The sequence below is a fragment of the Diceros bicornis genome, chromosome 3, assembly GCF_020826845.1.
Source record: "Diceros bicornis minor isolate mBicDic1 chromosome 3, mDicBic1.mat.cur, whole genome shotgun sequence".
Classification (NCBI taxonomy): Eukaryota; Metazoa; Chordata; class Mammalia; order Perissodactyla; family Rhinocerotidae; genus Diceros; species Diceros bicornis.
The window spans coordinates 35,041,439-35,069,185 of NC_080742.1; the positions used below are offsets into that span (position 1 = coordinate 35,041,439).

At 35.4% G+C, this 27,747-nt stretch overlaps 1 protein-coding gene across 6 annotated transcripts in view; it reads left to right on the forward strand.

Moving 5' to 3' along the window:
• Positions 1–27,747, forward strand: part of MIOS (meiosis regulator for oocyte development) — a 40,864-nt gene that overhangs the window by 9,084 nt on the left and 4,033 nt on the right. For all 6 annotated transcript variants that reach the window (XR_009216210.1, XM_058526026.1, XM_058526009.1 and 3 more), the window contains 6 exons: positions 5,691–5,945; positions 8,383–8,552; positions 11,009–11,074; positions 12,466–12,624; positions 16,860–17,012; positions 18,256–18,460. Coding sequence is in view for 5 of the 6 variants with exons in the window: in XM_058526026.1 (XP_058382009.1) it covers positions 5,691–5,945; positions 8,383–8,552; positions 11,009–11,074; positions 12,466–12,624; positions 16,860–17,012; positions 18,256–18,460 (1,008 nt within the window). In the remaining variant the exon portion in view is untranslated. The remainder of the gene's footprint in view (positions 1–5,690; positions 5,946–8,382; positions 8,553–11,008; positions 11,075–12,465; positions 12,625–16,859; positions 17,013–18,255; positions 18,461–27,747) is intronic.

Consider the following 27,747-nt stretch of genomic DNA (forward strand, 5'->3'; position numbering starts at 1 on the left):
GAATATCTTTATGTGCTTCTGGTGCAGTAGAGAGTAACTGAGTATCTTGACTTGAGTCAAAAGTAGTCTTTACCCAGACTGAAAAAGACTGGAAAGATTTCCTCATTGCTAGACTTTCAGCTTTTTGTTTGGTTTGGTTTAGATATTTTTGTTTCTACTACCCAAAGGTAAAAAGTAGAGAAATGACTGTCAAAGATGGCACTCCTAAGTTTCAGTCTTTTATTTTATCTGGCCGTACTTCTTTCTGTAATTGTATCTCTAATAATTCAACACATAGTAAGTCAACATGTTGAGCCACTTTGCCCATAGTAGTCTAACGCACAGGTTTATTGGAGCACACAGCTAAATTTTAACTTTGGTGACAAATAATATATATTGAATGCTTACTGTGAATTAGACATCATGCTAGTTGCTTTCTTCATATTACTGTATTTAATTCTTACAACTAGAATATGAGGTAAGTTTATTCATTCAGCAACTATTTATTACTTGCTCACTATGTGCCAAGAATTGTCCTGGGAACTGGAGACATAACTATCAGCAAGGTAGATAAGTCTCTTTCTTCTCCTTCCTGGAGATTGAATAAGATATCATCCCTGCTCTTGGGGAGTTTACATTCTAGTTCAGAATATGGACAAGTAAACAGGCAGTTACAACATGAGGAAGAACAGTCAGTTATGTGTAGAAGAACTCCTAATCTGGTTGTAGAGATTAGAGAAGGTTTCCTGGAGGAGGAAGAGGCAAAGACAAGGTCCAGACAGAGAGCAGCATAAGCAGTGAGCCCAGGGGAGAAGGAGCATAACACATTCAGTGTTGCTGGAATAGAGCGCGGGAAAGGATGTGAAGAAAGAATGGAGGCCTGAAGGTAGGCAGTAGGGTAACTCAGGACTTAGAAATCATGGTAAGGAATTAGGGAGATTTATCATCCTGTAACGGGGAAACCAAGAAAAGATTTTAAAGAGTAGTGGCAGGATTAAATTTGTGTTTTAGAGGTGTCACTCTGTGTGGAATGAATTGGAGAGGATCAAGACTGATAGCAACGATCTCAGATAGAAGCCACAGTAGTCAGGCAAGATATGATGGTGTTCTTACCAAGGTTAGTGGCAGGAGATCTAGAGAAACGTGGATAAATTAGAGAGTGGGACAGAATTTAATGATTAATTGGATAAAGGGGATGGAGGAGAAGGAAAAGTGAAAGATAGCATACATATATTTAGCTTAGGAAACTGGGTTACAAGGGTACCAGTTAATTAGATAGGAATAACATAGGAAAAGTGCATTGAGAAGAAAAGAATAGTTTATTTTGGAGTAAGTTGAATTTGAGATAGAAAGCTAGAGAGGTCCAGTGGGCAAGAAATTTAGAGTAGATTGAAGAAGTGAAGTCATCCATTTTAAATCTTTAAGGAAATTTGACCATATGAAGGAGATAAAAAGATATACAGCAGTAGCAGCAGGCAAATCTGGGGTCAAGGGAGGGCTTTTGTGTTGTGTTGTTTTTAACATGGGATTCATTTAAACATGTTTAAATGCTGGCATGAGGAAGCCTATAGAAAAAGGTTAACTATGCAGAGAAAAGGGAGTGAAGAGCAAAATTCCTAGGAATGGGAGGGAATGAGATCGAGAGCAGAGGTGAAAGATTATCTGTAGATAAGAGCATGTACACTTTCTCCATATTAGCCAGAGGGAAAGGGGGAGAGTATACAAGTTGTTTAAGGTTCAATGACCAGAGGCTGAAGGGTTTTCTACCTGATGGCTCCTATTTTCTCAATGTAGTAGACTTGCTTGTTGAGAAGGAGCAGGGAGGTTGTGGAGAGAAGATATGGAGAAGAAGAGAGTTTTCTTGAGAAACATTGGAGGATTGTGGGGCAGTGCTGTTTTACCAGAAGATAGAATACAGGACAGTGGGACAAGAGAATTAAGGATATTGGCAAGAGAATGATTCATTTGTGGGTCCTTGGGATCTAACTTGGATAGGGAGGAAAATGACAGGAGAAGACTGATAAGTAAAAATATGAGTGGTCAAGGGATTGTGAGGTTGAAGAATATAGAAGTGAGATTTCTGGAAGGCTATGAGGTTGTGGTTAGAAAGTGGCTCTTTTGGAGAAGGAACAATTTGGAGTGTGTCCGTGAAAGGAATGGGTAAAGTCTTGGAGGTGTAGATCACTGGAGATAAGGAAGCAAAGGAAGAGAGAGGCTAGTTTACTGGACAGACTTGTAAATGTTGAAATCAACCAGGATGAGAATGCATATTCTGAGGAAATGTCTTGTACAGTCTTGTAGAACAGTGGTCACGATGTTGTCGGTAGGTATAATTCCTTCCTTTAAACATGGCAGAAAATTGTACAATAAATGTTGGTCAGCTTCCATCCAACATGATGAAAATATTTTTCATGCTTAAAGAGAAAAACCCTGATCTAGAGAACTTGTGTATTCAGAGTGACTTTAAGGGGCAGAATAGCTAGGACTTAGTGTTTTTAACAACAAAATGTTCTTATAAACACTGGATAATTTTACTGCTTTGTTTTTACATAGTTGTAAAAATGCAACAAATTACTATCTACAAATAGCATAGTGTCCGACAGCATAGTGTCTGATAATATTTGAAACAAATTTTTTAAAAACATTTTTTAATGTTTAAGTGAACTTATTTCCTTTGCAACTATCAATAAAACCTTGATTGTATTATTTATGTATAGGGTAATCTCAAATTTGGGGGATACAGTTTTGTCATTTTAATATTGCATAACATGCATAAGTAGATTTTAATTCTTTTTCAGAGATATTTTACAATGATATATTTAAAAATTCATACATATTAATAATCATAATATGACTATCTACTTAAAAACCCACAGTAATATCACATTGCTTATTTGATAATCCTAATTACCTGTATAGCATAGTTATCAATCATAATTATAAGAAGGTCTCTGAGCAGCCAAAATACCTGACACAATGTCTATGCACTTGACTTACAGGATATTTTTCTACCTGCCAGCAATTAAATTAACTCTTTGGATTCATATTTTTTGATCTCTATTCTATTCCATGATATAATTTCTAGAAAATAAAAACTCTAAAAACTGGAATATTATTAAACTGTGAGGAATTGTTTGAAAAATGAATTGCTGCTTTTTGTTTAAAATTGTTATTTTTACCATTAATTAAGTAATATCATCAGCAGTGAATCCAAAATTTATAGGGGAGATAGGAAAATAAATACCTTATATTCCATCTGCAGCTTGTTCTACCTGAAATTTAATGACTACATTCTATCTAAACAATTTAGTTATTCAGGAAAATAATGTTTTAATTTTTAACATGTGTTTATTAACTTAATCATTTAATTATTCAAGATTTTCTCATAGTTCTTAAAATTTCACTTCCAAAAGTTAAAAGTGATTTTGTCTCGACTGACTTCCCTCATGGTTGCAAACAGAGCAGCATGCTTCCTCTTTTTAAAGGAAGAAAACTTCTTTTCATAAGTCTCCTCTAAAATCCTTGACCTGAGTTGGCAACAGTTGCCAGTAGTAAGGTTAAAAATAAGTAATTTTGAGTGTATTATTTAACTTTTTAAAATTTCCAAGATTTTACACGTAACGCATCTTGAAATGTTTTCATAAAGCAATGATACATAGTTTAAAATGTGTCCTAATATGAATGAAATTGTAGACTTTTGCCATTACCTAATATCATATAACAAGCTATTTAAAAGTATGAATTAGGTACAATAGAGAGTTTAGACTTTTGCTGTGTACGGTTTTTGCTCTTTCCAAGTATTTAAACTCAATGAATTTTAAGAAATAATGCTTTGCATTATATATACACATATTTGACTTGCAAATGACAACTGATTTTGTTTTTAATATTTTCCCATTTTTGCTTGTGTTTATCCCTTTAATGCATGATCAGACTGAGTATAGCTAAGGTTAACTTTGGATAGTATATTAGTTTTCTACAGTATGTAGTTATCATCTCATCATTTCCATGGGCAGGGAGTCTGGGCACAACTTAACTGGGTCCTCTGCTCAGGGTCTCACAAGGCTAAAATGAAGGTGTTGGCCAAGCTTTGTTCCTTTCTGGAGGTCGGACTACTCTTTCAAGCTCATATAGTTGTTGGCAGAATTGGATCCTCGAGGTTGTAGGACTGAGATATCCCTGCTGGCTATCAGCCAGGGGCCACCCTCAGTTCCTAGAGGCTGCTCACATTTCCTTGCCACATGGCCTTCTAACAGACCCACTCACAACATGGCAGCTTTTACTTCCAGACCAGCAGGAGACTCACTCACCTGCTGCTTGTCTCTTACCTCCAGACGCTCTTTTAAAGGTTTCACCTGATTAAGTCAGGCCCAAACAGGATAATCTGTTGATTAACTCAGAGTCAACTGAGTAATGACCTTTATTACACCTGCAAAATGCTTTCACTTGTACTATATTCTGTTGTTTGGAAGCAAGTCATAGATTCCACCTGTACTCAAGGGGAGGGGATTATACAAGGATGTGGTTACCAGGGGTTAGGAACCATGAAGCCCATCTTATAATTTTGCCTACCAGACAAGTTAAATTATTTAAAACCTATTTATTTGTTAGTGATCTAGTTATTTACAAATGTATAATTACTGTATTACATGGAATTATATAAATGTAGAATTACTGTAAATTACAAATGTAAATTACTGCTAATAAAAGACATTTGTAATGTCAGACATTTTAGCTGCCTAATTTCTAATTCAGTTTATTCTGAAAATCCTTTTTGTTAAAATAACAATAGATAATTACATGATGAAAATTTTGATGATAAGACTTTCTAGAACATTTAAGAATTTGAGTTGCAATTAATAAAGTCCTTAAGTTTTGTCTTTGTTTTACTTTTATTTGACACCGTGTCATCCTAAATGAAATTATCATCCCTTAAGATCAACTGCCTTGATTGCAATCTAAATGCTACAAGAATTATTTAGATTCCTTATGAAGACAGAATGAGAATATCAAGTCTCCTGAGGTAGTAAGGGGAGAAAACACCTTCAGATTATCCTCATTGTATTTTAGCTTTAGTACTTACCTTAAACTTTCAGAGTACTTTGATGTTTATGGTCTCATTTTTTCATATGTGTGTGTGTATATATATATACACACACACATATATATACATACATACATACAGAGCAGAAAGACAGAGAAAGTAGGGGAGGGACAGAGAGAGCAAGCACTGGGGATACCTTTCAAATAAAACAGACAAGACGCCTGCCTTTTTGGAGCTTATGTTCTAGTAGAAGAAGAGATTACGACTGAAATATAAATTAATAAATAAAATATGGGAGCTTATGTTAGTGCTAAAGGAAATAGAGGAAACAACGGTAAGTCAGATAATAACAGGTGGAGCCCTATTTTAGATTAGGTGGTCAGGGAGGCCTCTCTGAAGCAGTGACTCAGCTTGGTCCATCGAGCATTCACTCTTATATTCCAATAGCTGTTTTTGATAACTTGAGAATCTATTGTACTTAGCAAATATGTAAAATATGTTTTGTTTGTGGCATATTTTACACTTATGGTGTCATAAAATTGTGGCTGAGAAGTCAGATATTCAAAATCTGCTGTTGAAATATTTCTCTGTAAAACTGACTTATTTTCCAAATATATTTCAAAAACTAATAATAAAGCAATTAATATAAAAATGTTTCTCTTTTTAGGAATGGTGGAGAGCAGCAGACATAGTTGGAGTGGATTGGATAAGCAAACTGATATTCAGAATTTAAATGAAGAGAGGATCTTAGCTTTACAGCTTTGTGGGTGGATAAAGAAAGGAACAGATCTAGATGTGGGGCCGTTTTTGAACTCCCTTGTGCAAGAAGGGGAATGGGAGAGAGCTGCTGCTGTGGCATTGTTCAACTTGGATATTCGACGAGCAATCCAAATCCTGAATGAAGGGGCATCTTCAGAAAAAGGTTATTTTCTAAGATACTTGCAGTTCATAGAATCCTTTAAAGAAAAGATGCTGATAATTTTCAAAAATCTAATCTATTTTTATGTAATTTTTTTGAAAGAAATTAGCGCAGAACTGTAGCTAGAAAAGTAAATATTAGCCCATCCCTTTTGTTTATGCATTGGTTTATGTCTATAAAAAAGAGAATGTATCTTAATTGTTATTTTAATAAGATTATAAGGAATGTTCAAATGTGTCCATTTTCAATGTTTTTTCTTTTAAAGATACATTTTTAAAATGTGTTTTCTTGGAGATTAGGACTACTTTAGTTTGCATGTATTTTTATGGCAAACATTTGAGTATAGTTTAGTTTATACTTTGTCTTTTGGATGGTTATTTGTTGACTTTTAGGAAACTCTGAATGATACTTTTAGTTAGACTAATATAGATTCTTATAAAAATCATACTTTGACCTGCAAAAATGCTTCTGCTTGAGTCTGGAGAATTAAATGTAGTTAAAAAGGAAGAAGTAATGAAATATGATAAAGTTTTTACTCTGACATTTTGCAAGAGAATACTCAGAGAAATAAATCTTAAGCCAGAAATTCAGTTTTTTTCTTATCAGGAATGTTTCACTTGAAAATACCTAACATGTATATAGCTGTTGATTTTTAATATCAGTATTTGCAAATTATCAGCTATTTATTGTATACCTAATTATTTAGCTTAGCAAATTATTTTTGAGTATTCATAATACTTAATTCTTATTTGCTGATCCATTTTGAAACCATTACAGCTCTGTTGTACCATAGAGAAAAACATGAAATTAACTGTAATATATTTACTTGCAGTCTAAAAGTTGACAAAGCTAATGTTTTGCCCAGATTGGCCTCTTTTCCTTCACTTTTGCTCTAACGTAAGTCTTCCCCATTTGAGAGTGCAATAGAAGATATATGGTGATGGAAAAAAGAATTGATATTTAAAGTCATTTCTAGTTGTAATTTGCTACGACCTGGGAACATACTTCCCTGTCATGTGTACTTGGAAATGTTGGCGTTAGATTTAAACACCCATAGTAACAATAGGGGAAAAGTATCTTTCCAGTGATTTCAATAGCTTAGTTAAGGACTGAAGAAAAGATTTCCCTGAATCAAATATTCCTTTCCATTTGGAAATAAATTGTTCGAAAATAAATTGTTCTAAGCAGGATTCAAAGAAGACATTCCTTTGTTGTTGTTTTTTAATCTTAAAAGATTTTAAATCGGGGCCAGCCCGGTGACGCAAGCGGTTAAGTGCGCACGCTCCGCTGCGGCGGCCCGGGGTTCGCTGGTTCGGATCCCAGGCGCGCACCGACACACTGCTTGGTAAGCCATGCTGTGGCGGCGTCCCATATAAAGTGGAGGAGGATGGGCACAGATGTTAGCCCAGGGCCGTCTTCCTCAGCAAAAAAAGAGGATTGGCGGATGTTAGCTCAGGGCTGATCTCACAAAAAAAAAAAAAGAGAGATTTTAAATCTATTTTAATAGAGTGGGCAGAGGAAGCAAGCACAAAGTAACTGGGGGAAAGTGTTTATAGGAATGAAGAACAAAGCTAAGAACATAAAGTGGGAAATGCTGTTTTATTTGGAAAATAAAATGATTAGGATCAAGAAACAGAATACAAAAGCTGCTATAATAAATGTAGAAAATACTTAAGAGTAAAAGGTAAAGGTGAATTTACTTTTCTCTTTGATAGCTAAACTGACGTCAGAAGCCCAGGCAGCCATGGGGCTGACTGCCAGGTTAGCAGCTTAGCAGCAGCCGCATAAACTGCTAAGAACAAATGTTTAAAAGACTATTGGTAACAAATGCTTTGTTGAAAACGTGTCTAAATACAATTCTGTGGTAATTCTGATGGTTAATTTTGTCCTAGAAAAATTAAAAGTATACTGCTATATTAAGGAAGCTGAAATATTGGCTTTCAGTACCTTGCAGTTAAAACATAAACCTAAGTATATACATTATATATTTAGGAATGGGAAAACAAAATGATTTTGAAAATTGCAGCCCTAAGATACAGTAATATTTACTATCAATGCTTTGAAATATTTTAACATAAATGAACTTGTTGATAAAGTTGGTGATGATTCTGGTATAGGATGGCTTCACTTTTCTTCATTTAGGCCCTAAGCAATAACATACTGTGTAGGAAGCTGCCTGGAATGAGAACTTGACAATTAAAAGATGTACTTGTACTGCACAGGGTTTGCAGTGTGGGCAGAAGTTTTATAAGGTTGGAAATTTTTGCTTGTGCTCTTTGCCAAATTTTCCAGTCTGAGTCAAAGCCCTTATTCTAGTGGGCTTATTTTTCTGGGGCTAAAAGTCACCCTCTTATCTTTATTTGTGTGTGGTTTAAGAACTGGAAAAAGAAGATATTAAGCTTTTGATGACTTTGATTAGCTGGCTGTTTTTAATATGCAGGCGGTCTGAATCTTAATGTGGTCGCAATGGCTTTATCGGGTTATACGGATGAGAAGAACTCCCTTTGGAGAGAAATGTGCAGCACTCTACGATTACAGTTAAACAACCCATATCTGTGTGTCATGTTTGCCTTTCTGACCAGTGAAACAGGGTCTTATGATGGAGTATTGGTAAGCTAATTTCTGTTTCACAAGACTCTCCTTTTAAGATAGGAGTTTTTATCTAACGATTAAAATTGTCAAATGTCTGTTGCATAAAATATTGTTATATTTTGATGAATTTTATATGATTTAAAATAAAGTATCTTAAAAATTTTGGGTGAAGCTCTTCTTGAATGTGATTCCCAACCTATAGTTAAATAGCTGACAGCAAACTGAACTTGATTTTTTTTTATAGTTTTAATAATATAACTTACAGACATAGAAGGAATAGGATTGTATCCTTTAGTTTAAGAACTAAGCTCTAGAATTCTACAACTATATAAACATAAATTTTATGAATTATATTGAAATATAGTTTTTAAAAAGTATGTGTGGTGCTTTTGTTTTAGTTAAGTAAATCAACACATGATTAGTTATGGTCAGGATGACCATATATCTTGTCTGAGTTAGTATTTATCATTCTCAGACACGTTCCAGTTTGGGAGATAAATTGTATGATCGCGCTAATTATGCGGACTATTTTATTTTTTCATTATCTGGTCTTTTCGTTGCCGTTTTTTCCTCTCTTGCTTTAATCACCTGTGACTACATCAACAAGTGGGTTCTGTATCACAAAGTAGGGAAAGAAAGAATGAAGTGAGATTTGCTTATCAGTTTCAGGTATCGGTTTTTAGGCTTCACAGTAGTACCACAACTTTCTTTGCATTGTTGGGCTTCTTTCTGGCGCTGAGAAGAACTTTCTAATGTGAAACTTTTTCTGTGTTTGCCATTAAAGCATTTCTTATAAAATATACATTGCTTGAATAATTGGTTTAAATGTCAGTCCCTAAGACATGTATTTTATTGAGGTATTTTAATGAGAATTTTAATAAATGTTGTTGGTGTCTATTTTGGCAATTCCTTAGTTTATTTTGTCCATTACTTTTAATTAATTACTGTTGAACTTTCCTAGCACTTCAAATTAATATCCAAGAGTATGTTGGGTTTTTTGTTTGTTGTTTTTAGTATTAGTACTCTTTTTTGTTAAACAGAAGATTTTAAATGTTGTGTCTTGAAGAAAGAAAATGATACTTTCAGGAAGTGGTAGAGAATGATGAAGGCTAGAAAAAGAAGTGGATTGTTCAAATTTTAAATTGACGGTTAAAGAAGTATATTGTGTAAATATTAAAGTTCTGTATTTTAAATTAAGTGACCTATTATAAATATTCTTCTTATACCTAAATTTGGGTTATTAGATAAGAGATATATTATCTTGAGTAGGAAGTTCATATTTCCAAACTGCTGGAAATATGAACTTCCTACTCAAGATAGGAATTAGGTCCAAGAGTGTACCTAATTATACTTGATGTGTAAATAATTATCATTAACGTTCTTTTTAAAAAATTAAGTTGTAGTTATCTAGTGAAATGTACTGAATTTGGAAATCTGAAGATAAAGATCTGAGTACTTGCTCTGCCGCTTACCTTAGCTGGTCAGTTAAATTTTGGGTTTTAGTTTTCTTGGCTGTAAAATGAGATGGATAAATTTATAACTCTTTGCAGATCAAAATTGTAACACACGCAACTGAATCTAAGAGTTAAATTCAGTTTGTACCAAACCTGTTCCCTCTTTAGGGCAGAACCATATTCATTTTCTCCTGAGTGAGAAAGCACACTAAGATAGGTATCCACTGAAGTGATCTTACATTTAAAGAAAGAAAACTGTATTTCAGGGAATGACTTCAATGGAAATAGGGTCTTTTTTCATTTTTAAACTGTTTTTTACTTATCACAAAGTTGTACTTTTCTACATTTGTAGTAAACGTTTTTCAAAATAGTGTTTTACAATATTGACAAGTATACAAAAATTTAATTATTTTATCATGCCTCTGAAAATTTTGCCAGAAACCACCTATATAACAATATTTTACTGTAGCCACAAGAGTGTGCCTGTTATTTGTAAGGGTATGTTTTAAAACTTATCACTTTGTATTTAGAAACATGTATTGATATTCTTTCTAGATTCTTTACTGATGTATTCACACTGGTATATTCACTGGTAATTCACAGATTTCCTAGACTTGTTGATTAACTTAGCAGCCAAGGAAAGATTTCCTGTTTCCCCAAAATTAATTTCTGTGGTAGAAGGATTACATGGCATCTTAAATTTGATAAACTGTACATCATTACTTAAGTTTTATGCTGGAGTTATATAAGACTGAACTGGAATTTTTTTAAAACTGAATTGGTCAGTATTTAAGAGGTAAATCTTTACTTTGCAAGGACAATAATCTTAGCACTGAGTTTCTTGAGAGATACATTAAGAAAGGCATCTTAGGCAATAAATAGCTCTGCCAATATATACACATAACTTATTAATACATTTGAAAATAAAATTACATATTAGGTATATAAAATACTTAGTCTTCAAAAATTTAAAACTCATAGCACTTACAAGTAACTCCTTCCTTTTTTTCTTCTTTTCAGTATGAAAACAAAGTTGCTGTACGTGACAGAGTGGCATTTGCTTGTAAATTCCTTAGTGATAGTCAGGTAAGAACTGATTTAATTCCGTATTTGAAGTGATTAGTACTTATGTCACTGGATTGAGAAGCTAATCTTTATGTGTAAATATGTGTGTGTGACATTTATGTATAAATTCTTCTAAAAAGTAAAGTAAAAATTTATTAGATCAAAATATTGTAAACATGTATCATAACTAGGTTTACTTGTTTAAGAATGCTGAGTTAGGGGCTGGCCCTGTGGCGCAGTGGTTAAGTTCGGCACGTTCTGCTTCAGTGGCTTGGGTTTGCAGGTTCGGATCCTGGGGTGTGGGCCTACACCACTTGTCAGCCATGCTGTGGCAGCGACCCACATATAAAGTAGTGGAAGATTGGCACAGATGTTAGCTCAGGGCTAATCTTCCTCAAGAAAAAACATGAGGAAGATTGGCAACAGATATTAGCTCAGGGCTAATCTTCCTCAGCACACACAAAAAGAGAATGCTGACTTAGGAGCTGGCCCTATGGCCTAGTGATTAAGTCCAGCATGCTCTGCTTCAGCGGCCTGGGTTTGCAGGTTCAGATCCCGGGCACAGACCTACACCACTTGTCAGCCACACTGTGGTGGCAACCCACATACAAAAAGAGGAAGATTGGCACAGATGTTAGCTCAGGGCTAATCTTCCTCAAGCAAAAAAAGAGGAAGATTGGTAAGAGCTGTTAGCTCAGGGTGAATCTTCCTAACCAAAAAAAAAAGAATGCTGACTTAATGTTTTAGTTTATTTCTGCTTTTGGGAATGAGATTGATCAGTAGATAAAGATGTTAAACTCACCTCTTAGGGATGCTATAAAAGGATTCCTTCATTTTCTAATATAATAAACAGGTACTGAATGCATATGCTACGTGTATAGTAAGAGAAATGCACATAAACAACTAGTAATACAAAAGTGCCAAGTACTATAATAATGAGAAAGTGCTGGGGGAATATAGAGGAATCTTGGCTAGAGTTTGGAGTGGGATGAAGTCAGGGAAGGTGTTACAAGAGATGGTTATTTTTGATAATCTTGAAGTTCCCTTCCAACTCAGATTCTGTGATTCTATTACATCCTGCTATAGTAGACAGCAAGAACTTTGCAGAATAGTGAGGACAGTTCTATTTAAATTTAAAATAGTAAACTCTCTATTAGTTCGTTTATAGAATAATTATCAAAACATAGTAAATGCCTTGCCTTTTTAAAAAAGTATTTTAAATGATCTTGGATGCTGCATTGCAATTTATAATAGATGCAGACTTCTTAGAGATCACATGTCTAGATTTTTCAAAGGCTTTTGTTTTAAATTGTTTTCCATTAAGAGTAAAATTGTTACAAATGTAGAAATTTTGTAATACAAAATATCTAGTAAAACGAATTGCTTCAGAAAAATCATTTTGAATTTTCCAGTTAAATAGATATATCGAAAAGTTGACCAATGAAATGAAAGAGGCTGGAAATTTGGAGGGAATACTGCTTACAGGCCTGACTAAAGATGGAGTGGACTTAATGGAGAGTTATGTTGATAGAACTGGAGATGTCCAAACAGCAAGTTACTGCATGTTACAGGTTAGTGCAGTGTGGCAGCAGCTTAAAGAAAAAAAATGCTTAACTACCTTCTGTACTTTCTTCCCTCATTAAGTGGGTATGCCTTGCTTGCTTAGGATCTTTAGAAGGCATTTAGCTTTAACCTAATCACTTGGTCTACAGAGGACTTCTGCCTTATCTTGCTGTCTCTAAGCCTCCTACATTGGGTTATCCAGTTTTTCCTTTCGCTTTGGGAAGTGTCAGCTTTGAATTTATATAAAGCTCAAATGGAGCAGCAGAACCTTTCTTCAGTTTCTCCAATTGTTGATGGAAGTACATGTTCTACAGAAGAGATTGCCTTTCCCTGGTCTGAACTACAGTCTCACTTGAAGTGCAGAAGGCAAGTTATACCACAACTCTCTTAACTCATTTTCCCTTTTTTATTATCAATGAGTGTGATTTGGGGTAAGCAGTTCATCTATTTTCTCTCAGTTTTTACTGTCAAATGTTTAGAAACAGATTCCTGGCAAAGGTTCCCTTCTATTTTACTCTTGTTGGAAATATGGTGAAAATTTAGAGCATTTCCCTGAGATTTCCTGTAGCCCTCCACCCAATCTTATCCTTTTGTGATGTCATCTTTCCTGTCCTCATCCTTTTACACAATATGATAGCATGTTGTGTACTGGCTAAACGTAGTAAAATGCCCCCACCCCCACCCTACCTTCTTATGGACAAACATAGATACTGGCCCACAGACCAGAGTGTAAACTTACCCTAAGGTGTCAGGCCACTGCCCATGGAAGAAAAGGTGTCCTTCTGTAACATAATGCATCATTTTTTTCTTACTGAAATGAGATTATATCTATTAAATCAAACTGTTGATATATGGCTACATAGTACAAATGGGTTGGTAACCTCTTAACAAGATTTCTAAAATATATTTAAAATGCAGACAGTGTATAATTGGATCTTGCTTTAAATAAAGTCCACTCTGATAATCAGCTGCCTTTTAATTGGGATGTTTCCTCCATTTATATATTTATATGGTCAAGGTTAAGTCTACCATCTTGCTTCTGTTTTCCATTTTGTTTTTCCTTCTTCCTTTTGTTCCTCTGTTCTTTTCCTGCCTTCTTTTGGGCTAATTGAATATTTCACTGTTTCATTTTATTTCATCTATTGCCTTTTTAGCTATACCCCTTTTCATTATCTTTTTTTTTTTTTAAGTAGCTGCTCTAGGTCTAACAATATCCTTAACTCCTCAGTCGACATTTTACCTTCCTCATACTTCATATTTCACACCTGACACATCATGCTTCCTACTCCACCCTTTGCCTTTCTTACCTCAAACTGACACTTTCTACTTTTTGCTTCATACTTCATGTTTTACAAATGTTATAGCAGTGTAATTCCATTTACACATCCCTCTCCTTTGTGCTCTTGTCGTATATTTTACTTCTACATACGTTATAAACTCCAACTCACAGTGTTTTTATTTTTGCTTTGAACAGTCAGTTTGTCTTTTATGTAAGTTATGTGAAGAATGAAAACATGGGCTTTTATATTTATTTACTTATTTACCATTCCTGGTACTGTTTATTCCTTTCAATAGACCCAAATTTCATTTGCTATCATTTCCCTTTGATCTTGCTCTTTATATTTCTTGTAGTACAGATTCTCTCAGCTTAATTTTAACTGAAAATGTCTACTTGGCTCTTGTTTTTCTTTCAGCACTTTAGAAGATGTGGTTTCATAGTCTTCCGACCTCCATTGTTTCTGATGAGAAGTCAGCTATTATCTTATTGCCCTTATATAATGTTTCATTTTAACTTGGGCTGTTTTCAAGATTTTCTTTTTAATTTGCAGCAGTTTAACCTTGATGCCTACTTGTGGTTCTTTTTATCCTGATTGTGGTTCACTGACCTTCTTGCATCTGCAAGTCAGTGTTTTTCATCAGATTTGGGAAGTTTTTGGACATTATTTCTTAAATGTTTTTTTCTGCCTCAATCTCATTCTCTTCTTTTTGGACTCATTACATATACATTAAACCATTTGATATTGTCCCACAGGTATCTGAGGCTCTGTTCATTTTCTTTCCATCTTTTTTAAATCTGTTCTTCAAACTGGATAAATTATATTGATTTGTTCATTGACTCTTCTGTAACCTTCTATGTGATGTTAAGTTTTCCAGGGTATTCTTAATTTCAGTTATTGTACTTTTTAGTTCTAGAATCTCAATTTTTTTATAGTTTACATTTTTTCAGCTCAGATCCCTATCTGTTCACTGTTTAAAACACTGTTTTCCTTTAAATCTTTGAATATGTGTCTAATAGTTGCGTTGAAGTCTTTGCTAACTCTAACATATGGGCTATTTTAGGTTTAGTTTCTGTTGACTGCCTTTTTCCTTGACTTTGAATCACATTTACTGTTTCTTAATATGTCTAGTGATTTTTCATTGAATACTGGATGTTGTGTATAATACATTGTAGAGACTTGGATTTGTTTACATTTTTCTGAAGAATGTTGGTTAATGCTTTTGGAAGTTCAGTTACTTGCTGCTCACTTTGGTCTTGCGTTTTGTTACTGTGGGTTTGTGGAAAGGCCTAGGTATTTCCCAAGCCCTTCTAATTTGGCCACACTTAATCTCTGAACTATTTCCTCTGCAGATTTTGTCACAGCTTGGTTTTAGGTTTTATCAGGGCAGATCTAGAGAAGGCTTACCAAATATGAATTGACCAAATTCTTTCTTAGTTTATCCTTACTGCCACGGAAAGGGAAAGAGTGAAGTATGAAGATTTCTTATTTTTCTGTGAATTTTCTTTTTAAATTTTCTACTTTAGTACTTAGTGCTGGGTAGTTGTTCATAAGTAGGACTAGAGTAGATGTTTACTTTTTTAAGAAATGAAATTGTCAGCTAAAAGTTTTTCATTTCATGTTCTTTTAGCTAAATTTAACTCTGGTGATTGAAATTAATACCTAATTAATAGATGAAAGATATGCTCCTTCTATTTTGATGTAATGCCTAAAGATAGATTGTTTTTATTAGCTGTTACAGGTTCCTTACCTTTTTCCATAAGTAAGATGCATGTTAAGTTCTCTCTAACATTTTACTTTTCTCTCTGGCCCCCAAATAGGACTGGGAAAACTGGGCTTCAGATTGATGCCCATGGCATCATTGGAGGTAGAGACTTGTTCTACTTTCTTCATCGTGTGAAGTTAAGGAAGATATCCTGGACAGGGCTAAAAGCAGTCTATGAAAAACCCAGAGCAGGCATAGGTGACATACAAATGTTACAGCTGCTGGGGGAAATGTAACTTTAGGAAAAGTCTTAGTGGCAAGACATTGAAGTTCTTAATGAGAAGAAATCTAAAGTAAATTTAAGGAAAAGAAATTGTTGCTTTTCACTGTGGTCTAGGGGCAAAAGAACTAAGAACACTTTTGGTTTGGTTTTGGTTTTTTCTTTTTAATTTTTAAGGTGATAAATGTATGTTTTTATTGAGGGGAAGAGAGAGAATAGACAAGTTTAACTTTCAGATAAATACAAAAACAGCATCTCAGGTCACAGGACATTGCTAGAATGAAGGACTAGTTTCTCTATTATTTTAGATGTGATTGAGTGGGGCCAGCCCCGTGGCATAGTGGTTAAGGTCGTGCTCTCCACTTCGGCAGCCCAGGGTTCGCAGGTTCAGGTCCCACATGTGGACTTACACACTGTTTATCAAGCCATGCTGTGGTGGCGTCCACATATAAAGTAGAATAAGATGGGCATGGATGTTAGCCCAGGGCCAATCTTCCTCAGCAAAAAGAGGAGGATTGGCAACAGATGTTAGCTCAGGGGTAATCTTCTCTCCCCTGCCCCACAAAAAAAGTGTGAGCAACTTTGCTGTGCATTTGGATTAGATAGTAAACAGATTTTGTGAACCCAGAGGTTTTAATTTTGGGGACAAAGAGTATTCACATCACTTATTACTGTATTCAGCCAGGAAGGTGAATTATTTGCTTCTTGAGTTTTTAAACTTAAATAAGAGAGAGAAAATTGCACTTCCCTGGCCAGGTATAATGATATATACAGTACTTATTTATGTCATTAGTAGAGACCAGCTTAAAGTAAATTAACGGAGCTTCCATCAGTTATTTTATCTGTATCCTCATTGGGAGCCAACTTTGTGGAAAAAGGAGGCCTATTCTTCCGTGTGACTCATACTCACATTGTTACCTAGAGTCCTCTGGCTTAGCCAGGAAATTTTTAACCAACTGAAATAATTCATGTTTTTTTTAGGGTTCTCCTTTAGATGTTCTTAAAGATGAAAGAGTTCAGTACTGGATTGAGAATTATAGAAATTTATTAGATGCTTGGAGGTTTTGGCACAAACGAGCCGAATTTGATATCCACAGAAGTAAGTTGGATCCCAGTTCCAAGCCTTTAGCACAAGTAAGTACATTGTTTTGGAGAGAATCAAATTGTAACGTGTGCCTAATAGTCCAGCAAAAAATAAGAGTATTTACAGCGTGTTATATAGGATAAATTTAGAGTTCAATTTAATAAGTTATTATTAGCTCATTCTTTTGCTTATATGGAGTTCCCATTGATGTCTTTATGTATTCTAGACTGTACTTTGTCCTTGATCTTCCTGTTTTTTGGTCCTGCCACTTCCTAACAATCGTCTCACTGACTTGAGCTTTAATCTGAGATAGAGCAAACCACAGCAGACCCTAGAGGATCTTAGGCAAACCTATATCAATCCTAGGGCTGTCTGAGGTTTTTCCAGGATATTCCAGGCCCTTTCAGAATCAAAACTATTATATGATCTTATAAATTCCATTTATGTATTAAGTTTTTCTGGACTATTTATGTGTAATAAGGCAGGATTTGCTTTTTTCTTTAACTATATATATAGATGTGTCTAATTACACATGGAATTTTTTTTTATTTTAGCATTAGTTTAAAAAACATGAGATCAATTATCACATAAAGCATATGACACGAAATCACTATATCTAAGACATTAAATATCAGGTATATCCTCAATGTGAGCACTGGATGGTGCTATTTTCTTATTTTAGAAAGTTGAGAAATTAGTTCTTATATTAAAACCACCCAAATATTAGTAAAATAGCATTACATGATAATATTTGTTACTAATCTATATGATAAGTATTTAAGAGCCTAGGAGTTTAATGTAAAAGCAAAATAAATAGTTTCTATTGCTGTTATTCTAAGGTTTTAACTATTTACCATTCTAAGATCCTTAACTCTTTTTTTATCTTAAGGATATGAGTGTTTTCTTTACAAGAAAATTTTGTTCAAGAGATTATATCATTGAACTTTGGATTAGGAATAATATTGGGATATTTTGTAATGTCTCAGTGTGAACTCTAAAGTCCTTGTTATTTCTAAAATGTTGGGATCTAATGTTTTCAAGTTTTTTGGTGGAAATCAGTGGCATTAGGAAGAATATAACTAAACAAACAACAGAGAAGTACTCAAGTAATGTAACTGCTAAGTGGAAATCTTAATTGAGAACTAGTCAAACTTAGCAGATGACAAATTATTTTATAATATAAAATAAAGTTTAAAAAATATTTAAAAATAATTTGTTAGGATCAACTTTGAATTTTTTATTTTATTTCTAAAGTTGGCATGATATTTATTCCTCCTTTCCTTTGTTTTATAGGTGTTTGTGAGTTGCAATTTCTGTGGCAAGTCTATCTCCTATAGCTGTTCAACTGTGCCTCATCAGGGCAGAGGTTTCAGTCAGTATGGTGTCAGTGGCTCGCCAACAAAATCTAAAGTCACAAGCTGCCCTGGCTGTCGAAAACCCCTTCCTCGATGCGCACTTTGCCTCATTAATATGGGAACACCTGTTTCTAGCTGTCCTGGTATGACATCATTCTACAATGTACTTTTCTGAGCTGAAGTTATTCCTATATAATTGATTCAGTGTTGTAAATCAAAGACCTAGTAGCCTGAGTTCATATTATTTCTGAGAGTGAGCCACTTTGCTGGCTTGAAGGTTTTTGTATTCCCTGCAATTTATAAAATCTATTCATTGAAAGTAAAATCTATATCCATGATATCTCAGGTAATCTCACAAATGCTGGCCAGTTTAAAGTTTGTGAGAAGAGCTTACATATTGAGTAATCTTATAATTATACCATTTTCTTATCACTTTTTCTAAGAGGAGTTTCCTCAAATTTTATGTTTGAAAGTCAGTGTGCCCTCATCTGTTAGCAAATACCTTGTTTGCATAAAGAGCTTTTGATAGTCTCAAGGCACTTTCACATTTTCTCTTATTTCATCTTCAAAATCTTCCTGTGACATACACAGAGAAATTATTAACCTAGAAGTCAGATCCCTTTACTGCTATATTTGTCACTTACCTACTAAATATATATGTGTGTGTGTATGTGAATATATATACACACACACATATATATGTATTTTTTAATGGTTAGAAATATTAGGATTATTGTTTACTGCTTATAGTAAGCGTAGAAAAAAATTTTGAGAACAGTAGATAGTTGAATATAATGTACCCAATGGCTGGAAATATTCCACCTATTTATATAACTTGAAAATGATACTAAATTTTAATTAAAAATGTTTGAGTATTTGGCATACTGGTATAATTGAATAATGAATAAAGAACTGGGTATAGGGCCGGCCCGGTGGCTTAGCGGTTAAGTGCATGTGCTCCACTACTGGCAGCCCAGGTCCGGATCCCGGGCGTGCACCGATGCACCGCTTCTCCGGCCATGCTGAGGCCGCGTCCCACATACAGCAACTAGAAGGATGTGCACTATGACATACAAATATCTACTGGGGCTTTGGGGAAGAAAAAAAAAAAAGGAGGAGGATTGGCAATAGATGTTAGCTCAGGGCCGGTCTCCCTCATCAAAAAGAGGAGGATTGGCATAGATGTTAGCTCAGGGCTGATCTCCCTCACAAAAAAAAAAAAAAAAAGAACTGGGTATAGTGTCAGAATGCCTGTTTTAGTTCTAGCTTTGTGATATTCAGTCTGTGACATTGAGAGGTATTTTAGCCCTCTTTCATATAAAGTGTTGGACTGGGAAATCCTTTCTAGTTATGAGATTTTGTAGTTCTGTTCTGCAGCTAGTTCATGTAAGTTTGTTTTGTTGTTACTTTGACATCTGTAAAAGAGATTTGCTGGTATCATTGGCTGAGTAATTATTTCTCAATCTAGATGCCTTTTTTTTAAGAAGACAGTATGTAATGTTTTCAAATGCATGTGTTAATTTTGATTTAAATTTTAATCAAGTGGGGGCCGGCCCCGTGGCTTAGTGGTTAAGTGCACGCGCTCTGCTACTGGCGGCCCGGGTTTGGATCCCTGGCATGCACCAATGCACCGCTTGTCCGTCGTGCTGAGGCGTTATCCCGTATACAGCAACTAGAAGGATGTGCAACTATGATGTACAACTATCTGCTGGGGCTTTGGAGAGAAAAAGGGAAAAAAAGGAGTAGGATTGGCAATAGATGTTAGCTCAGGACCGGTCTCCCTCAGCAAAAAGAGGAGGATTGGCATAGATGTTAGCTCAGGGCTGATCTTCCTCACACACACAAAAAAAAATTTTAATCAAGGATTTTCATTTTGTACATTGCATAGTGATCACTTTTTTTATGGTCCTGATACCAATAAATAGAAAATAACAATTCAGAATAAAAATCTACTACAGTGAAAGAACAAGGAGGCCGAATATAGCACAAATAAGTTCTGTGTGAACTGAGATACACAGAAATAAATTTAATACATATTTTGGACCATAAGCTTCAGGAAGCTATCATGGCCTGATTGCTGTTCCTTTTTGCTAAATATTAGCTTTTCAGTCTTTTCTATTTTTGAAATAGGTAAGAAAAGATAAAAACAATTTTCTAGAATTTGAAGAAAATTAAATCGTAAGACATTTCAAGCTCTCTGTTATAGAGACTATTAATTTTTTTTAAATTATTTTACTTAGGTCATATTGGTTTATAACATTGTATAATTTCAGGTGTACATTATTATATATCGGTTTATAACATTGTATAATTTCAGGTGTATGTTATTATATATATCGGTTTCTGTATAGACTGCATTGTGCTCATCACTAATAGTCTAGTTTTTATCCATCACCATACATATGTGACCCTTTACGCATTTTGGTATCTCCCCACCCTTTTTGCCTCTGGTAACCACTAATCTGTTCTCTTTATCCACGTGTTAGTTTATCTTCCACATATAAGTGAAATCATATGGTGTTTGTCTTTCTCTGTCTGGCTTATTTCACTTATAACACCCTCAAGGTCCATCCATGTTGTTGCAAATGGGATGATTTTGTCTTTTTTTATGGCTGAGTAGTATGCCACTGGGTGTAGAGAGAGAGAGAGAGATAGATAGATATATATATATATACACACACACACACACACACACACACCACATTTTCTTTATCCATTCATCAGTTGATGGGCACTTGGGTTGCTTCCACGTCTTGGCTATTGTGAATAATGCTGCAATGAACCTATATAGGGGTGCATAAATCTCTTTGTGTTGTTGATGTGATGTTCTTTGGATAAATGCCCAGTAGTGGAATAGCTGGATTGTATGGTATTTCTATTTTTAATTTTTTGAGGAGTCTCCATACTGTTTTCCATAGTGGCTGCACCAGTTTGCATTCCCACCAGCAGTGTGTAAGGGTTCCCTTTTCTCCACGTCCTCTCCAACATTTGTTATTTCTTGTCTTGGCAATTATAGCCATTCTGACAGGTGTAAGGTGATATGTCATTGTAGTTTTGATTTGCATTTCTCTAATAATTAGTGATGTTTAACATCTTTTTCATGTGCCTGTTGGCCATCTGTGTATCTTCCTTGGAAAAATGTTTGTATCCTCTGCCCATTTTTTGATCGGGTTGTTTTTTTGGTTGTTAAATTGTATGAGTTCTTTATATATTTTGGAGATTAACTCCTTGTCGGATATATGATGAGCAAATATTTTCTCCCAGTTGGTGGGTTGTCTTTTCGTTTTGTTCATGGTTTCCTTGCTGTGCAGAAGCTCTTTAGTCTGATGTGGTCCCATTTGTTTATTTTTTCTTTTGTTTCCCCTGCCTGAGTAGACATCGAAAAGATGCTGCTAAGACTGATGTCCAACAGTGTACTGCCTATATTTTCTTCTAGGAGTTTTATGGTTTCAGGTCTTACATTCAAGTCTTGAATCCATTTTGAGTTAATTTTTGTGTATGGTGTAAGATAATGGTCTACTTTCATTCTTTTGCATGTGGCTGTCCAGTTTTCCCAACACCATTTGTTGAAGAGACTTTCCTTATTCCATTGTATGTTCTTAACTCCTTTGTCAAAGATTAGCTGTCCATAGATGTGTGGTTTTATGTCTGGGCTTTCAATTCTATTCCATTGATCTGTGTGTCTGTTTTTGTGTCAATACCGTGCTGTTTTGATTACTATAGCTTTGTAGTATATTTTGAAGTCAGGGATTGTGATGCCTCCAGCTTTGTTCTTTTTTCTCAGAATTCCTTTGGCTATTTGGGGTCTTGTGTTGTTTCATATAAATTTTAGGATTCTTTGTTCTATTTCTGTGAAGAATGTCATTGGGATTCTGATTGGGATTGCATTGAATCTGTAGATTGCTTTCAGTAATATGGACATTTTAACTGTGTTTATTCTTCCAATCCATGTGCATGGAATATCTTTCCATTTCTTTATGTCTTCTTTGATTTCTTTCAGTAATGTCTTATAATAAGTTTTCAGTGTGTAGGTCTTTCACCTTGTTGGTTAAATTTGTTCCTAGGTTTTTGATTCTTTTTGTTGTGATTGTAAATGGGATTGTATTCTTGAGTTCTCCTTCTGTTAGTTCATTATTAGAGTGTAGAAATGCAACTGGTTTTTGTAAGTTGATTTTGTACCCTGAACCTTTGCTGTAGTTGTTGATTATTTCTGATAGTTTTCTGGTGGATTCTTTAGCGGTTTCTGTATATAGAATCATGTCATCCGCAAACAGCAAGAGTTTCTCTTCTCCCTTTCCAATTTGGATACCTTGTATTTCTTTTCCTTGCCTAGTTGCTCTGGCCAAAACCTCCAGTACTATGTTGAATAGTAGTGGCGAGAGTGGGCATCCTTGGCTTTCAGTTTTTCACTAAGTAAGATGTTGGCTATGGGTTTGTCATATATGGCCTTTATTATGTTGAGGTACTTTCCTTCTATACCCATTTTATTGAGAGTTTTCATCATAAAAGGATGTTGGATCTTCTCACATGCCTTTTCAGTGTCTATTGAGATGATCACGTGATATTTACTCCTCGTTTTGTTAATGTGGTGTATCACATTGATTGATTTGCAGATGTTGAACCATCCCTGCATCCCTAATATGAATCCCACTTGATCACGGTGTATGATTCTTTTAATGTATTGCTGTATTTGATTTGCCAATATTGTGTTGAGGATTTTTGCATCTGTGTTCATCAGCGATATTGGCCTGTAATTTTCCTTCTCTGTGTTGTCCTTGTCTGGTTTTGGTATCAGGGTGATGTTGGCCTCACAGAATGAGTTAGAAAGCATTCCGTTTTCTTCCGTTTTTTTGGAATAGTTTGAGAAGGATAGGTATTAAATCTTCTTTGAATGTTTGGTAGAAGTCTCCAGAGAAGCCATCTGGTCCTGGACTTTTCAGTTGGTGGTTTTCTGTGGTGGTTTTCTCAGTTTTCTCTTATTTATGATTTGTGGCTCTGCTCTGATTTTTTGTTTACTGGTTACCATGAGGTTTTTATAAAAGATCTCATAGATGAGATAGTCCATTTTCTGATAGCTTCTCATCTCCATTAGCCTAAGCAGGTTCCATCCCTTTCTCCTCCCCTTCTGAGTTATTGTTGTCATAAATTATTCTTTTTTGTGTTGTGAGTTTGTGATTAAATTGAAGTGTTTATAGTAATTAGTAATATAGTTATTTTTGGTGGTTTCCTTCCCTTTATCTTTGATGTTATAGTTGTTTGCTAACTTGTTCTGTTGGAGAGCTGCAATTTTCTGATTTTGTCTGTCTAGTTATCTCCTTGCTCAAAGCTTTGTAAACCTCTGCCTTTTTGTTTCAGGTAGGAGTGCTTCCTTCATCATTTCTTGTAAGGCAGGTCTAGTGGCGATGAACTCCCGAACTCCCTCAGCTTTTGTTTATCTAGGAAAGCTTTTATTGCTCCATTGTATCTGAAGGATAGTTTCACTGGATAGAGTATTCTTGGCTGAAAGTTTTTGTCTTTCAATATTTTGAATATATCATTCCATTCTCTCCTACCCTGTAAGGTTTCTGCTGAGAAATCTGCTGAAAGCCTGATAGGGGTTCCTTTGTAAGTTTTCTTTATAGGAGTTCCTTTTGCCTTGCTGCCCTTCTAGGGCATTTATTCTCTCCTCCATAAGGTTAGCTCTATTTTTTATGGTTTCTAGATTATTTTTTATCTCATTAATTGTTCTTCATATCCAGAATGTCTGTATAGATTTTTTTAAGGGCTTTAGTCTCTTTGGTGAAGTATTCTTTCTTCTCATTAATTGTATTCCTGAGCTCATGAACTGTCTTTCTGAGTTTTCTTATAACTCATTGAGTTTCCTTATGACAACTATTTTGAATTCTCTGTCATTTAGATTGTAAATTACTGTGACTTCAGGATTGTTTTCTGAAGACTTGTCATTTTCCTTCTGCTCTGAAGTGTAGTTCTTCACGGTTTTGATGAATTGATCCTTTGCTGGTGCATTTGTGGTAGTATTAGGTCGCAGATTCCACCTGCCACCACCGGCGGGGAGGGGTAGGAGCTGTTGTTTTCTAATCCCGCCCCATCTGCTGGAAGTTGTGCCAGTGGGGCTGCTCTGCGTTTGCACGGGCTGGCCGCAGCCACTTGGTGGATTACGCACGTACAGGCGGGGCCTCTGTGCTTGGTGAGTGGGTTGCTCTTGTGTGGGCAGGGTTGCTCCCCTGGGCAGGGGACCAACTGAGCTGCTGCGCTAGGTGGGGGGAGCGCTTTCTTTTGCATCGTCCGGCACTGCGCTCCTGGGCAGTTTGGTAGAGCTGGTGTATGGGGCTCCCAAGCGAGGGGGCTGAGCTGCTGTCACTGGGTGGGGAGCGTTCCCATGCACAGTGTCGCCACAGCATGGTGGGCACACCTGCAGGCCGGGCTGCCACTCCTAAAGCATTCGTGCGTGGGCCAGGCTGCCCCCGCCTCCTCTTATAGTCATGCCGGCTGCTGTGTGAGGATCCATGACCTGGATCACTGCCACAAGGAAGGGGGAGAGGTCTGCTCACCTAATTCCACTGCTTCCCAGGGAGCCAGTCCACCCACCTTCAGATGCATAGCTGTGTGGGTCTCTCAGAAGTCCTGTTATACTGTGTAGGGAATCCTCTGTTGGTTAATGAATGTCCATTTAGTTGTATCTTAGAGGGGAGAGACAAAGGGAACAACTCACTCTGCCATGTTGCTGACGTCACTCTCCTGGAGACTATTAATTTAATGAAGATTCAACACTCAGATTTATCAGATCTTAATGTTTTTTCGTATTTGCTTCAGAAATATTTCTCTAAATTTGCTTCAGAAATAATTTCTTTATATAACATATATTTGAGCACTTGTTTAATCCATTAAGATAAGGCTGATGTGCTGAGACGAATCAAAGATGCTTGTGGAGCTTATGGTGTACAATGAGCGTGGGTAACTAATATAAAATAAGAAATGATATGTTGTAGAAAATAAATACTGGCCCAGAATCCTTTATCTGTCATTCCAAAATCTCTAAAAAGATCTGAAAATCCAATTTTTTTTTAAATGAATTTACAATAATCTCATTTGGCCAAAAAAAAAAACCCTTTCAGAATTGACATGAGGCTATTCAAGTCTTTATTTCTCTTGTTTATTTGTGAATATTCATATGTTTCACTGCAGAAATAGTGATGTGTTTGATTACAGAATGCTGCCTCAGACTTTCCTGGAGGTGTTATATGATATTTGCTTATTATATTTTTTAAATCTCAAAACATTCCGAATTCTGAAACACATTTAGCTCCCTGAGGTGAATAAGGGATTTATATAAGGAAAGTGTTAGGAATTCTGAAAGACAGAAACATTACTTCTGTTTGAAGGATATGTGGAAAACTTCAGAAAGAAGATGCCATTTAATCTGGTCCTTTAAAGTTTCATAGATTTAAATACACGAAGATTTTAGGGAAGCCTTTCTAGATTATAGACAGTATCAAAAGCATGAACTAGGGCAAAAGATTGGTGAGTATGATAAGTACAGAGAGTGTATAGGAACTAGCAAGTGTATCAGTGTGACAAGGGCCGAGGAAGTAGACTTGGTAGGAAATAGTGTAGGAAAATTAGGGGAGCCTGAATGTGATTTTTAAAGGCATTGCTGAGCTGAGGTAATTACAAAATAATAAACATATTCTTTTTTGGTGTGTAAAAACAGAAGAATCTGAGTTCCAAAAGAAAACAGGACCTTATAGGGCTTAACTTCTAGATGTAATACATTTTTTAAAGTTAGTATCCTTCTTACTCTTCTTTTATTATCATTATTAGTTAGCGCCTAAGTGAAACTCTAGTTTTCTTCAACTATTCTGTAGCACTTATCCTCATAATTCACTATAAATCTTTTTAAATTTAAAGTTGTTTCATCTTAAAAAATCTTTTCTCATGGTCATGAGGTAGACCTTAATATTTTCAGCTTCATCAGAGAAACAAGGATTAGTTTGTTCTGGATTCACTCTGTTTTCTGTGTGTATTAGAAGTTACAAAACCAAAGTGAAAATCACTTAGGAGAGCTATACACAAAGGTATAAAATAGTTTATCTTTTTTTTTTTTTAATATTTATTTATTTATTGAGTGTGTGTGTGTGTGTGTGTGAGGAAGATCAGCCCTGAGCTAACATCCATGCCAGTCCTCCTCTTTTTGCTGAGGAAGACTGGCCCTGAGCTAACATCCATGCCCATCTTCCTCTGCTTTATATAGGATGCCACCACAGCATGGCCTGACAAGCGGTGTGTCGGTGCACACCCGGGATCCGAACCCAGGCCGCCAGCAGCAGACCACATGCACTTAACTGCTACACCACGGGACTGGCCCCTCTAAAATAGTTTATCTTTAAAAGGTCTATATTTTCTCTTCCCTCTTTTCCCTCGTTTATTGTTAATTGTTTTCATGAAGGTTTTAGGAAGAATTTCAGTGTATTTACATTTTAAATCCTTGCAACACCTACACATCCTTTCACCTTCATATCATTAGCAAAAACAGATGGGTATTTTTAAAAACTATTTGCAAGACTATCCATGTGGTCATTAAAGTGTGACCAGCAGTGGTCCAGATGAAATTTTGGGCATAGCATCATGTCTTAATAGGTACACAATTGCTTAATTGAACTTAATATTTTTACTTACTCATTTTTCTCTTCTTGTCTCTAGTTATATACCATCTTAAAATATTTTAATTTGTTGTTTTAGAAGAAAAGAAAACATTAAGGTGATCAAAATTAATAGAATGAGAATTTTTTGAGCATTGAAAGTTAGATAAATGTGTGTGTGAAGATGTGCATGTGTAATAACATTTTTGTTCAGTTTTCTTTGAACTATAACACGGATAGAAATGTATATATCATGTTCTGTGATAAATCAAACATCAATGTGTCCCCTACCCTGCTTAAGATAACATTGTCTTCCAGTGCCGTTGATCATTTCTCCCTGCCTAGTTACACCTCTTTCCTCCTCCCCAGAGGTAACCACTGGCCTAAATTGTGTGTTATTCAGTCTCTTGCCTGTCTGGGTATAGTTTTATCACATGTTAGTTTTGTCTGTGCTTTAAATTCTATATAACTGAATCATATGGAATATCTCCTTTAACTTGCCGTTTTTGCTCAAACCTTTGAAGGTTTGGGTTTTTTTTTTTTAGTTTCAATTATGCTGATAAATGTAGCTGTAGTTTATTCATTTTATTACTCTTTAGTGTTTCATTCATGACTGTAACAGTTTTTCCACTCTACTCTTGATGGACACTGGTTGTTTCCCGATTTTTACTATTATAAGCAATGCTGCTATGAACATTCCTGCATATGTCTCCTTTTAGAATGTGCAAAAATTTCTCTAGTGTATTTGCCTAGAAGTAGAATTGCTAAATCATACTGTTTGCTAATGTTTT